We start from the raw sequence: 14,398 nt of genomic DNA on the forward strand, positions 1-14,398 counted from the left end.
GAGCAGTGTGTTGCCTCAGGCTGACTCCCTGTCCCAAACAATATGCTAGAAATTAATGTATAAAAGAGCCTACAGTTAGCAATTACATTTCTTTGTATTATTATACCAAAAATATAATCTCATACAGAATGAACAGTCAGCTATTAATTTATCTTAGAATAGGAACCTTATAATATTATTATAAAGGTATTTTTTCTACTTTTGTAATAAGTAGATTAATTTTACCCCTGCTACATTGTTAATCATCTGAATGTCTAGCCTTATTATTTTATCTATGCTCCTATTATCTTTTGTCCTGATAGCCTCAATAAGGAGTATATACAGATAAATCACTCTTTTGTAGTCATTAGAATATTAAATTGCATAGAAGAATCAGCACAGCTTCTAGAAGTTCACATGCTCACAGGAATGACTCACAAACAAGGCAGCTGGAGCAGTTTCCACCCTAGCTCTCAACTCTGCCCCTAAGGATCTGCTCCTGCAGAAGTGTGTTGTAACCTGGAAAGAACCAAATGCCTATGAGCAGGGTGTTCTGATAATGGACTAAGAGCATTACTGGAATTAGACAGAAGTTAATAACAAGTAGCTGCAATATGACTATGTAAGTACCTTTTGTTAACGAACCACTGCTGGGTAGACTGAAATGTCAAAGGCCCTGGAATATGAGGGAGTAACATGACTACGGTGTGCTGCACTTACCAGGAACTTACCTCGGGGAATCGTGAGCAGGAAACTATGTTTTGAGGTATATTAAAGAAAAACAAGAACCTGCTGTTGGAAAACCAGTCAGTGTGTAAGATTCACATAATGTGACCGTATGCAGAACTACATAATAACCTACTGAAATACCCATAACTGATTGCATAGATGCAGCCACCTTTACGTTGCATATATAAGCCTGTAACAAACACCTGCTGCTGCACAAATGCCTGTGCTTCAGAATCCAGTACACAGATCTGACTGCTCTGGGTGCCTGCAGCACTACGGATGTGTTGCCTCATGGTCACTCCAGGGAAAGACACCCCTTACATTTGCCTCTGGCCCCCCACCCTGCCCTTCCAGCTTGGCTGTAACCCAGCTGGCTCTGACAGAAGCAGGTATTTACACTCGTATTACCCTGGGTTTCCTGGACTGCAGCAGGCTGGTTCCTGTGCTGGGTCAGGACTGTGTGGTGAGCAGTTCATCCTCGCCTTCCAGCAGAGGAGTAAGAATAGCTGAACCAGTCACTCTTTCAGACAAGTGATTTTCTTTTTGTGGGTCGTACTCCTCCACTACTGCACCATGAGAAAGCACGTTCTTTCGTTTAGCTGTCCTAAATAATGCTTAAGATATGTAATCTCAGCAGATGCTCAGAAAGCACACAATAAATTATCAAAATGTCAAATTCAGTCTTTCAAGATCAGTCCCCATGTCCACTTCCTCTTTGGGTGACTAGGCTTCTTGCTCTAATGATATTTACTAGACATATTTCAACTTTCTTATGCTCTCCTCTGGATATTCTCCAGGTTTTTCTACCTCACAACCTCAGTTATTTGCTGCTGCTGAAGAGCACTTTTCTCTTGGGCAGCTTCGTTGACAGCTTCATCACTAGCTTGGTTAGCTTCCTCCCTGTCTTTTTCTTGCAGTTTATTTTAGCAGATTCCATCTGAGAGTTGATTCCCTTTCTAGAGCTGGGTGGTTGTTTTTTTTCCCCCATAAACACAGCTTTGAGGTTCTGCTTTGGCAATTTCCAAAAGAAATATATGGAGTATCTTCCACATTAATATAAAATCCAATTCAATTCCCAATTCAAAGACAGCAAGTTTGAAAAGTTTGGTGTCCCCAGGTTACATAGAAAATGATTTTTCTGACTCATGAAGAAATTTGTACATTATACATGTCTGTCTCTATTCCTTTGAACCTAGAAAACTCCAAAATAGAGAGTGCAAGCTTCAGGAATAGCTCCTGCAGGTGCATGCCATCACATCAGTGTCAGACTTTGGTGTCAAAAAGGATCCACTACTGTGGATTAGTCCTTCATACCCTGGTCCCTGGAAGCATTGGTCAAACAGAGACCTCCTGATCTGACATCTCCTTCCACAATTTCTCCCAACTCCTGACTGCTGACTGAAGATGTCAAAGAACCTTTGGTTTCTTAATATCCAGTTGCCAATTCAGAAGGTTTCAGGCTAGGCTTCAAAGCCCTTCACCAATAACGACAAGGCCTTGAAGAAGATGTAAAAGAAGAAAAGAAGGTTCAAGTGCTTGGCTTGATTCAGCCACCAGAACTGTTTACAGCTCCTGCCACATCAGCTAGTACTGATGAAAGAAAGAAAGATATATATAAAAAAAAAAAAAAAAAAAAAAAAAAAGGGTTACTAAGAAGAAAACCTTCTAGGTTTTCTGCAGGACACAGTCTCCAGGATTCTTTTAGAATCACACTTAAAACTTTACATCTCTCAGTCCAGCTTTTTAGGCACATACTGACACTGCTCCCATCAGAAAGGAAAGGCTATGGGGCAGGGCTTCTTCTGACACCAAGGCTAGGACTGTCCGGGGCTCTCCTCTTCCTAGAACTCCAGCAGAGCAGAGATGCTTCTCACGCAAGTTTTTCAGCCTCTTCTGTCCTGGTAGTGGCGCTGATCAGTCCTGGATTCTGCAAAGCCCAGTCCTCTTCTGCACTTCTGAACACTGCTTTTTTTCCTGAAAATGGACCATTTATCCCCAGTATCAGTCAGAAAGGAGTTCTCACCCTACATCCAGAACCCCTAAATTCACAACATAAATTCAGGGTACTTTCGTAAACTCTAGTGAAAGTTATTCCCAAATGTTATGGTACTGCTGGAGTCAGCAACACTAAACAAGGTTTATAGGACAATATCCAACATCCAATCTCTTCAGAATGTCTATACCTATCAGTCAGGCTCTGCTAGACTCTTCTTACCTACTCAGTGATCTTCTGCAGAAGTAGTGGACTGTAAATATCAAGTCCTTACTGGGAGTACAGAGTTTTTGTTTAAACACTCACCCTCTTCTTTCATTTAGGGAAATAGCTAGAAAACTCAAATATACATTAAAAGATTAGAGCCATAAAAACAGGGGAAAAGTTTTAATCTGGCAGCAATTCTTAAATCTGGGTTATCCAGTTACGACATCAAACTTTGCTCCTAGGTCTTCATTCCTTTATTTTGAATCACCTGTGTAGTTTATACATCTGTTTAATTATTAATCAAGTAGCAATTTCTACCCATTCCTCAGCTGTTAAAAACTGACACAAAAGTTAAAAACTCAAGCAAAGACATGTCCTATGCTCCTCTCCTGGCAAGAAAATACTTAACACTGTGATATCTGAGGTTGGGATATGCATTACTTCTGAGTCCTTGATGACCTGGATATGGAAGTAACCATCACAGTTAGCAGCAGTTCCACTTGCAATGTAGGTGACAGGTACTTACGGAAGATCATTCTAACAAGCCCATTTTTCTTCTTTCCCTTCACATACATACCATGCTTCTGTGTAAGAATGTAGCCAAATTTACTAGCACATTGCTTGAAATTGTATGCTTTCCTAGCCCTCCAATATCTAAAATGGAAGAATCACTGTACTCCTTGCATGTCCGTGGGGCTTTGCCTTTTTTTATTTCAAAACTTTCAGATGCTCTCCAGTATCGTTAGTCCCTATTGCTAACAGCCAGCACCACAGAGGTATTTTTGATTTGGCTATTTAGGGCAAAGGTGACATCAGTGACTGACCATCTCAGAATGATCTTGGGAATGTCTCCATCTACAAAATCTATAGCTTCTTCATTAAACTATTGTAGGCACTGAAGAACTACACAACTGCTAGAGCATTTGGAAACGGTGCAGGTAGTGGCAGCAGTCCTGAGGTCATTGTTTGCTTGAAGTACTTTTATTGTTTCAGATTCTGCTTGGAGACATGTCACATGGAAACTGGCATGATGTTCCTTTCCAAAGAGGTTGTTTAGCCGCAGCTTAAGTTTCTCGAGAACTGTAACCCACTAGTACACTAGCTTCATGCTCTCCTCTGTCTCTGTTTCATATTCCAACTTGTCTCTGTTTAGATTACAAATGGAGAGGAACTGAAAGCATGTGTCTGATGTCTACCTAGACACTTGTCATGGAGTCAAAGGGAACAGAGCTGGAGCATGGCTACAGGTACTCAGTACTGAGTGCTTGTTACACTCACCCACCCTCAAAAAAAGTCACAGAACCACAGAATCATGTGTGCTGGAAGGAACAACTGGTCCTACCTCCTGTTCAAAGCAGGCCCAGTTACAGCAGGTCGGTCAGGCCCTGCCCAGCTGCATTTTGAGTATCCCGAAGGATGGAGAATTTACAGCCTCCCCGTGCATCTGTTCCACTGTTTGACAACTCTTGCCTGTGTGGGGAAAAAAGTTTTTTTTTAAAATTGCTTATTTCTAGCTATCCCTTATAGCTAAACAGAATTACATGTGTTCCAACTGGTGTCTCTTCCCTCCAGTCCTGTCACCATGGACCTCTGAGAAGAGACTAGATCCATCTCCTCTATACCCTCCCACTAGGTAGCTACAGGTAGCAATAAGATTTCTCCTAGGCCTTCTCTTCTTATGTCTGAGCAAACGTGGCTCTCAGACACTCTTCATACATTATCTACCAGTTCCCAACAACTCCAGCTGCTGGTAACGAACATCATTTTGCCTTATGATATAAGCAGAGCATAAAGCATCTCTAGAAGACTTCCGTATAGCTGAGCTCTCCCATCAGTTTTATGAGAGATACACTAGTTTTGTCATGTAAAATTGGAAACAGCAATATATAAAAGTTATTCTCAAAACCAGACAGTACAGTTCAGTCTTTATGACAATAGTGTAGCTATTAATATCTCCAGAATTTCCCAACGGATAGCTAACATTTCACTTGATGATATGGAGGCTGAAGGTCTGTTAGCAGCTGAGGCAATCTAAGAGGTTGCAGTTGCTGAATATTTCATACTGTCCCTCATCTCCTCCACATCATCTCCTACTTATTCCTAACCTTTCCCATGCTCCTAGCTGTGGAAAGCTCTGCTTTTGCACCAGCTCTGGCACTCATTACCGTAAGTGAGTCAATTCAGCTTCTTGGCAGAAAACAATCTGCTTTTATTTTTGTCTGGGTATGTTTTCTGCCATGTTAATGAGCTCAGACAATTCAAGAAAGGACCCAATGAAAACCAGACCCATTGCACAACAAGCAGAAACTGTACACAGCCAGGATCAGGATGGCAGTGGTTAAAATACCATCTTTGAGGACCGATATGAGGCTAGATCAACCTACCCTGTGGAATCCTGCCTCTGAGGGTTATTATTAGATTATTCAGTCCTGCTCTCTCTGAGGTCAACAGGAACGCAGTTACTGATTCCCGAGAAAGGCAGTGGCTAAGGAATGCTGTGCCTGTGGACCTGGGAGGAAGCTGCCCTTCACCTCTGCTCTACTAAGGAGTTGTTACATGACCACGGCCAGCAATTTTGTTGCTCTGAGCCTTTCTCCATATCTGTAAAAAAATGATAGAAGCATTATACTTCTGCAAGACGTTTTGTAGAGATAATGCATCAAAAGCTTTTGACGTTCATAGACAAAGAAATGCATGGATCTTGGGGTCATCTAATTACCTAGAGTAAAAGACTAGAGAACTACATAATAATAATCAGTGCCAAATTCTCAGTGCCCTTCCTGAGGATGTTGCACAGCAATTCAGCATGCAATAACCAAACTGAAACAGAAAACCGAAAGTATGGGAATATATTTTCTTAAGTACATTAAACATGTATTTTCCTTAATATAGTCAAATATATTTCTATAAAATGAACATGTATTTGATGGTGTATTTTAATAAACACTATCCCTCTGTACTCTCTGTGGACATATGGCACCTCTCACTTGAAACTATTTTTTTTCTGCTTTGCTTCAGTTCTTCTGCATGATGTAAGAGCTCAGGTTAGTGCAGGATTAACAGAATTTGTTTAAATCCAGTGTAGTCTCAGGGTTCTCATACAATTCCACTGCTGCTTCTTCATTTTAGTACCTTCACCACATATGGAAACCAGAGCCTGGAGTGTGTATCAGTGAATTTTCAATCCTGATCTTGGAGACAGAAGTGTCAAATATCAATATTTAGAGCAATTCACCTTTTTTCTAATCCTGCTATCATACATAGCAATTTCACTTAAGCTTCTTTTTTGAAATATCCACTATCCTGTGCAAAAAAAAAAAAAAAAAGATACATGTGAAAAGATGCCCTGTATGAGCAGCAGTTGCCTTGCCTCTGATAAATTGAAAACTAAAGAACAGAATGAGCCTATGAGAATTGGTCCTGTCATCTGCTTATGGAGCACAAACTAGATTAACTCATTTGATAAAAATAAGTTAAAAAAAAAAAAAGCTTGCTAAATACAGCTGCTACAACAACAGTAGAAAACTAACTCAGTTTTAAGGCTTCCCTTCAATGCAGTGTACATTCTCCTTCAGGAGTAGATTTTGCAGTAAGTTGCCATATTTTTGTATGGAAGCTAGAAGACCAAGTATCTCAGAGTTAAGGATTTTGAAGCATGGAGTATCTACTGTACCACTAATGAATATTTGTTTTTCTCTGAATTACTCATTTTAATTCCCAGGAATGCTTACCTTTATCTATATAAAATTCTTGGGCTTTTTTTTCCAATTTTCCCATTTTGATTTGAATCATAATTGCATAATATAATAATAATGCATGTAAAGATTTATTTGCTTGTTAACTGCTTTTCAAAGTACTTAGTATTAGTTGTCTTTAAATTGTGAATTTATTTCACCTGTTTTTGTCCACCAGAAAGACAGCAAATGCAACAATTGCTCAGGGTTTGAACAGTGTGAGAATGATTCTAAATATAAAATGTCATTCAGGGAAAACTATTGTCTAATATCAGGTCAGAAGCAAAACATATCCTGTGAGACTTTCATTGCATCACCGCAGTCATGGCTTCACAATAAAACTGTTCTTGCCAAATGGTGAGAGAGTATCGCACGTGGACACCTTCCAAAATAAACCTAGGAGACAGAACGCAGAGTTGTTCGCTCTGAACCCCCTCCTCTGGATCTATGAAAAGGCTCCCTGCATACGGTGCTGCAGACAATCTATGTAAGCATAAGGGCATTGGTGCCCAAGGTCATGATCCATTTGTGTTTGCTCCCTGAGCCAGTCAGAGAGGCTGAATTTATCCATGTGTGCAGGCATATGCATTCTCACACATACCACTCATCTTCCCAGTAGGCAAAAGGGTGTACGTGGCAGCGTGACTTGTTCTCCTGGCACACTGTACACGTTATACCTACACCTGTTCCAAGCTAGTTCAAAATATTTGCCTCCAGTTCTTCCTGGAGGAACACAAAGATCAGGCATCAGTAAGGAAGAGCAGGATTTGACTGCCAAGCCCTGTCAGCCGCTAAGAGGCAGAAGGGAAAGACACGTGGACCTCTGGCATCCACTCTTTAATTCACGCTCTGTCACATGCTTGGAGTAGCCTGACACAGTCACATTTTATCCTTAACTTGAGGTCAATAAAAAAGAATCAGACAGAAAGAGCAGAATGTAATTACCAACATCCCTCCATTCTGGTGAGATATAAAAAAAAAAAAAAAAAAAAAACCCAAACAAACCAAAACAAAACCAGAACCATAACCAAACAAAACCCAATAAACCCAAACATAAAACCAAACTACTAGGTTTATTTGCTATTTAAAATAGTTCTTTAGGAACCAAATTACCTTGTCTCTGAAAAATGCATTGTATTTATGTGCTTAATGAATGTGTTTCAAATGTGTTCACTACCTTAAAATATCCAAAAAAACTGTGGGGCTTCAGAGGTGGAAAATATTTCCGTTCAAGTTCAGTCTGCAGAACAAGAGGTCAAAAGGCTGCATGTGTAACAAGAGCACCATTTGCAGGAAACCACACTGCACTGGCAGTTGAAAACAAGAACCATCTTCACAAATGTAATATTTTGGGGAACTGAATTCAACTTTTTTGTAATTAAGTTTTCCACAATCAATGGAAGCCTTCGTTATTTCTTCCAGGCTCAAAAATGTTATGGTAAGTATATCTACCTTCAAAAATCTCTCCCTTTGTCATGAATAATATAGCAAGGCTCCCAACTAGCACTTGCTGGATATGAGCTTGATTATTTTTTTTTCCCCTATTTTTTATGTTCTTCGGTAGGGGAGTAGAATACCTAACAATTTAAGATCTGAAATCCGAGCCAGAATCAGAAGAAATTAGTCCTCAGAGATAGCCATGCTCCTTCCTGTAAAGGAAGCTAATTCCTTTAAAAACTGTCAGCAGCGTGCAGCCTCATACCATCTTTCCATAAAGGTACGGCCAGAGCTCCACCCTTCCTTCCCCTGCAGGCGGCTTCCCTGGTACAGTGCCCACTACCTGCACTAAAAATTCTGCAAACAATAATGCTCATGCACTGTATAACAAATACCACAGGAAAAAAAATGTTCTCTTCAAACACTGAATAGAAATGTAAAAGAAGGGGGAGTGTGCTGCTGAATGAGCTAGGAAGAATAAAGTATTCTCCCTGACTGTATATTCTGGTTTCAGAGAAAATTCTTCCCCCTTCTGTCTGTATTACTTGCGTGTCTGTTGCAGGTTAAAGAAATGGCACAGGTTATCGTTGCCTCTCCTCCTCTTCCTGGTCTATGAAAATACACAGGTATTGCTAAAGAATATCCAAGAAAATGGTAGACCTGCACCTCCTAGAAAACTTGTGTTAGTGATCTTTGTAAATTTTACATAGATGCAGTAGTAGTATTTCATGTTTTGCATAAATCAGTCACAATATTGCTTCCTTCCTTTTTGGATCCTGAGACACCTCAACCTTTGCTGAAAATAATAATGTCTTATCTTGAGTTAAAATACATTTGAAACACCATACAGCGGGTTTTAAAAGAAACAAAATAACACAAAGCCCACACTTTTCCTAGTAATTATACTAATGAATTCAGACTTAAGTAAGATCCCATGAGCTTAATTCCTTGAATCACTAATATACATGGAGATGCTGAAGTCTTCCATAAGCTTTTCAACAGCAGTTGTTGCCTGCAGTACACGCCATGACAACTGAAGGAAGTAGATGGAAGGTCTCTTGCAAAGCCAGGAGTCATCATTATGACCTTCTAGCATGACCTGCTATGGTTCCTTCTCTACGGGTTGCTGCACCATCCCTGAGCAAACTGACCTCTGAACTACAGTTTAAGTTCTAAGAAAAAATACCAGCCTTGGTTATAAAATTTTGGAACAATAGAGAATCCTTCATAATATTTGCTAAGTGGTTCCAGTGTTTTGTTACTCTCACTCCTGAAAATACAGCTCTTATTACTAAACTCTGTTTGTCTCATTTCAGATTTTGTAATTATGGGCTGCAACTAAATCCCTTGCTATCTATTATACATTAACAGATAAGCACTCTTCATATCCCAACCAAGGCTCCTAGATGCTAGCTGAAGTACTAACAAACAAAAAAAGGGTATGTCAGAAGCATTGGGTAAGATGTCACGCAAAACATTACCAAGCAGCCAGCAATCAGATTTTGCTTATCAGGCAGCAGTGCTGACAAAATATCATGAGTTTGGACAACTATCACTAATGGGAAGTTACAACAAAGCAAATCTATTTAATGGCGACTGTGGGGGCTGACTTACTGGCAACATGTGTCGCTAGGTAACTTCCCATGTGCTTTAGTCAGCGTTATTAGCTTTTGCAATTCTATCACGGGTCTTGCAACACTAGCAGTTTTTCTTGCAGCACTAGTTACCAACACTTAGTGAGGAAGGAGGATCAAGATCCCCTTTTTTAAAGGAGTGCTGTTGCTTGACGCAGGGTAACGCACTGAAAGATGAAGGAAGGACCTTATGGGGCTGATAACATTTTTTCCAGCCGATGCCACGGCTATGGTGACTCAGTTCTGAACGCCTCCTCAGCAGCAACTGCTCTCAAGAGAAAATTTCCAGCGGACACATTCCACCGTGGAGCCTCCCGAGCGCTCACCCTCCGCGGCTGGATCCCGCCTTGGAGCGGCGGCGCCGCCGGCCGCACCGAGGTAGCCGGCCGCGCCCGCGGGGGGCTTACTTTCCGTTCTCCCCCGATTAGAAGCGAAAAACAGGTTTCGCCCCCGGGGAACGCCGCCGCGGCGCACAAACGACCCCAAACTGGGGCGCCGGGCCCTTGTTCCGCAGGCTCTCCTGGGACCCTCGCCAGGCGGCACCGGCCGCCCTCAGGGAACGCCGCCGGCTTCCCGCGCTGCCCCCGCGGCCAACGGCCGCCCCCCTCACGCCAACAGCTGCCGGGCTGCGTGCCGCCCGTCACGTGACATCCCCCCCCCCCGCCCCTTGGCCCACTTCCTGCGGTCGCCGTGCCCCGCCCCCCGCCGCGCCCCGCGCGTTGGTTGGCTGTGGCGCTACAATGCGCGCGGCAGCGCCCCCCGCCCCGCCCCCCCGCCGGCTTCAGCCGGGCCGCCACGCGCCGCTGGCCGCGAGCTGCCCGGGCGGCGTTGGCGCGGCCGTTGCCCGCGCGCCGAGGGGTCGCTGAGGGATCGCTGAGGGGACCCGGCGGGCGGCGGAGGGGGGCTCATGGCCGCGTCGGATCGGATGGCGCTGGGGCCGCTGGTGGGCTCCATCGACCAGGGCACCAGCTCCACTCGCTTCCTGGTGAGCACATCGTGAGGCTTGGGGCGGCCCCGGGCGCTGAGGCGTGCGGGGGCAGGCGGCGGCCCCGCGGCCTGGGGCAGCCGCCGCTTCCACTCCTTCCCCGCATCTTCGCGGGGTCCCTCCGGCCTCTGCCGTGTCCTTGGGGAAGGGCAAGGGGGAGCGAGCCGTGCCGGGCCGTGCTGCCGCTGCCCCGGCTTCCGTCACCTGCCCGGGGCCGGCATCCCTCTGCTCCCCGGCCGGCCGGGTCTGCCGCGCCGCGAGGAGAAACGGGTGCCGGTGGACACGGGGGTGGCGGAGCCGCCGGCCGGCGGTGTCCCCGGACGATCAGACAGCTGTCGCCTTCCCGCTGGGCTGGGAGGGCGAGCAGCGCTGCTCGTCCCGCAGAGAAGGGCGGGGAGCAGGCCGGACCGAGGTGCCGGCAGTGCCTGCCTGGCCCCGGAGCAAGCCGGAGGCCAGAATTATTGGCTGCTGCTTGAGCGGGCGGCAAAATCCTGCAGCTTCGAGCTGTCTGCGCTTTAAATCTGTCGGGTATTGCGTCCTGTATGCAATCAAATGGACGTGATGCTCAGGCACTGGAGAAGTAGACAACGCAATGACTCTGCTGTGTTCCTCTCTAAAACCTCCTTGGGCCTGTTGGGAGTGACTGCTGCAGTTTTGGATGCTACAGCCCTAGTGTCAATGCTTCCCGTGCACTGTGGGTATTCAGGTGATGGAACTTGTACACCTTAAGAAAGACGGCCCTCTTTAAACACTATAAGAAGGCAGTTTGTTTAAGGTTGGAATGATTAACATAGTAATCATATATAGATATATATAACCCTTTAAAGATCTAGTGATTTCCATATTATGCAATAAACAGTAGCTAATGTTGTTATTATATATGAAACTTACTATAAAAACTTCCTGCTTGCAAATCTCTACAAATGTCCTGTCACCTAGTCAGTAAGTCATGGTAACTTGAATTAGATCCCAGTGATAATTTCCACCGTGGAAGTGGAATAGAGAGAATGACTAGATACAGAATGTTGTCAAGTGTGCACGATGTTGAATTAGGAAGATTAATGTTTTGGCTTGCCCTTGATTTTTTTTTTTTTTTTTAATGCTTCCCTCGTGGAATTTTCTTTCATGAAGCATTAGACAAGAATATCTTGACCTCTGTTACCATTATTACTCAATATCACGACCTTCATGGGACTGTCAAATGACAAAACACAGATCTGGGGCTGGAGAGAAACTCCAAAATGACAAATGCCACCAGCGGGCTATCTTGAATACCAGTCAGAAGTCCTTTTTGGAAAAGAATTTGAAAAAGTTCCCTGTAACACCTGAGGATAAATTTGATCTGCTTTACATGTTCACTGAGTTAACATTTTTCTTAGCCTAAAAGGATAACATTAGTAGAACTAAAAGAGACACTGCAAGCTTTAAATTTATACTCAAGCTCTTTTTGTAAGTTTTTTTACAAGTTATTCTAACAAGGAATTTCTTACACTAGATGCATTTGTCAGTAGTTTATATACAGTCGCATGTTTTTTCTGTCTACATGAGGTATGTTTCCTCTGGGGATTCAAGCACTCACACCAATAAATACGAGGCCATAATTCTTCCCTTAATGTTTTAAAAAAGTGTGATTGTCACTCTTTTCAATTCTTCTTGTATCTATCTCAGTTAATTTCAAAATACGGCATTGTCTTAAATTTGGCAGTGTGATCAAACTATTATGATAATAAAGTTGTGTGGATATGAGCAAAAAAGATACATCATCACTGAATTAAATCAGAACATGGGGTAGTGGGGAAAAAGAGAGCAAAGTGTGCAGGGATCTGCTACAAGCTGCATCAGTCATTCAGATAATAACATATGTATCTGGAGAATTCTGTGGTGGAAAGAGATTACTACAGTTAGAAGAGAGACTTTGCTTTGAAATATTTTAAGCCAAAATGTAACGTGGTGTTCTTTCTGCCTGAATTATTTCCTTGGCTCTCATTATCTCTCAGTTTTTTACTGTATTAATTGTTTTGCCTGCATTTCTTACTGATCTCTACATTTTTTTTTTCTCTAGTGTTTCCAACAGTTTTCATTTTCACCAAGCCACCAGTCAAAATCAAATTGTTGGTTTCCTTGCACATGTCTATTCAGTAGTATAGTGCAACTGTTACCTAGTTTTTTAAGAGTGAAGACATATGATTTTGACCAGGTTAAAGATCTCTGGATGAAGAACTGGGCAGCCTTTTGGGGCCAAGGGGTTGTGTCAACAGTTCAGAGTCTAAATTTACAATTACAGGTGGCCAATTTACAAGTGGTGTTCCACAGCAGTCAGTAGCAAGGGCTGATGCCCCATATGATTTTCATCAGCAGCCTGAGGGGTGGGTTAGAATGTCCTCTCAAGTTTGCAGATGATCACAGACCAGAGGGAGGAGTTGACTGGAATTCCAGTTGGAGAAGGGGACTGGCAAAAGCTTCACAAAGTTCAACAAAGTTCAGCACTTGGGACAGAAAGCGAAGAAGCAGCTTGGTAAAAAGGACCCGGATTCCTGCTGCACAGCAAGTTGAATATAAATGATCAGTGTGTCCTTGTTGTGGTGAAGATTAACCACATTAAGAAAAGTGCAGACCACGGATCAAAGGAAGTAATTATTGCCATCTGTGTGGCACTTAGGAGGCAGCATCCAGATACTGTGTTTGGTTTTGGTCCCCCCAGAGGAAGACAGAGTCTGGAGAATTGGATTTTGTCCAGCAGAGGGTCACTAACATGATCACTGTGCTGATGCAGCACAGGGTATGCAAGGAGAGGTTGGGAGATCAGGGTTGGTTCATCACAGGGAAGTCCTGGGGGTTGTCTTCAGCTGTCTAACCACAGTCTGTAGAGGTGACAGAATCAGCTTTTTCTCAGATGTGCATGGAGAAAGACAACAGGCAGTGAACACAAGATGCAGCAAGGGAATTTCAAATAGATGCAAGGAAGAAATGTTTCACTATGAGGGTCTCTGGATCAGGGGCACAGAAGCTTGTGGAATTTGCATCCTTGCAGATACCAGACACCTAGAAAAGGCCCTGAACAACCTGGTCTAACTCTAAGTTTAAGCTTACCTGGGCAGTGGGTTGGGCTATGCTACCTCCAGAGATTCCTTCCCGAATTAGTTATTCTGTGTATGGACACAAGTTTTGAGAGATTCCTGCTTCTGTGAATGAGGCTGTATAAGCATAGATGATAAAGAAGCACCAGAACTTAGGATGCATTTCTGTTATTGTCACTCTATTTATCTGTGCCTTTCACACAAAAAACATGTGCACTTTTAGCTTATGCTGCAGTTTTACCCTCCAGGGACACCGTAATGTGCATCTTTTTATTGATAGGCTACCTGCTTTTGAAAAATAAACTAATTATTTTTTAGATCTCAGATTTTCTGTTAAGTTGGGTCAAACCTGGATAACAGAGTCAGAGTTACCAGGGAAAGCACAGTTCTTTGAGTACCAGTGCAATTGCTGAAGGCTCATTTTCTTAAAGATATCAAGCAGGAAGATAAACAGAGTAGGCTAAACAAGTGTACCCAGATAACTAAATTCTGGTCTAGGTGCTTTGCCAAATATTTTCATCAAATACATCCATCTCTCATGTTCCATTTTATTTTATTCAAGAATCATATAATAAAAATCCTCTGTAACTTCTTTTGCTAAACATCTTGGGATCAGGAGCTGA

The 14,398-nt window shown here is 43.0% G+C and overlaps 1 protein-coding gene across 3 annotated transcripts in view; it reads left to right on the plus strand.

Moving 5' to 3' along the window:
- Positions 1 to 10,466: 10,466 nt before the first annotated feature.
- The window catches only part of GK (glycerol kinase), a 37,054-nt gene continuing 33,122 nt past the window's right edge, over positions 10,467 to 14,398 (plus strand). For 2 of the 3 annotated variants that reach the window (XM_033010107.2, XM_033010106.2), the window contains exon 1: positions 10,494 to 10,698. In XM_033010107.2, the coding sequence (XP_032865998.2) occupies positions 10,621 to 10,698 (78 nt within the window). In that variant the 5' untranslated portion in view covers positions 10,494 to 10,620. Of the gene's footprint in view, positions 10,699 to 14,398 lie in introns of all 3 variants that reach the window. The other variant, XM_033010105.2, reaches the window with a different exon arrangement.

This window comes from Tyto alba, unplaced genomic scaffold (genome assembly GCF_018691265.1).
Source record: "Tyto alba isolate M040663 unplaced genomic scaffold, T.alba_DEE_v4.0 Super-Scaffold_14, whole genome shotgun sequence".
NCBI lineage: Eukaryota > Metazoa > Chordata > Aves > Strigiformes > Tytonidae > Tyto > Tyto alba.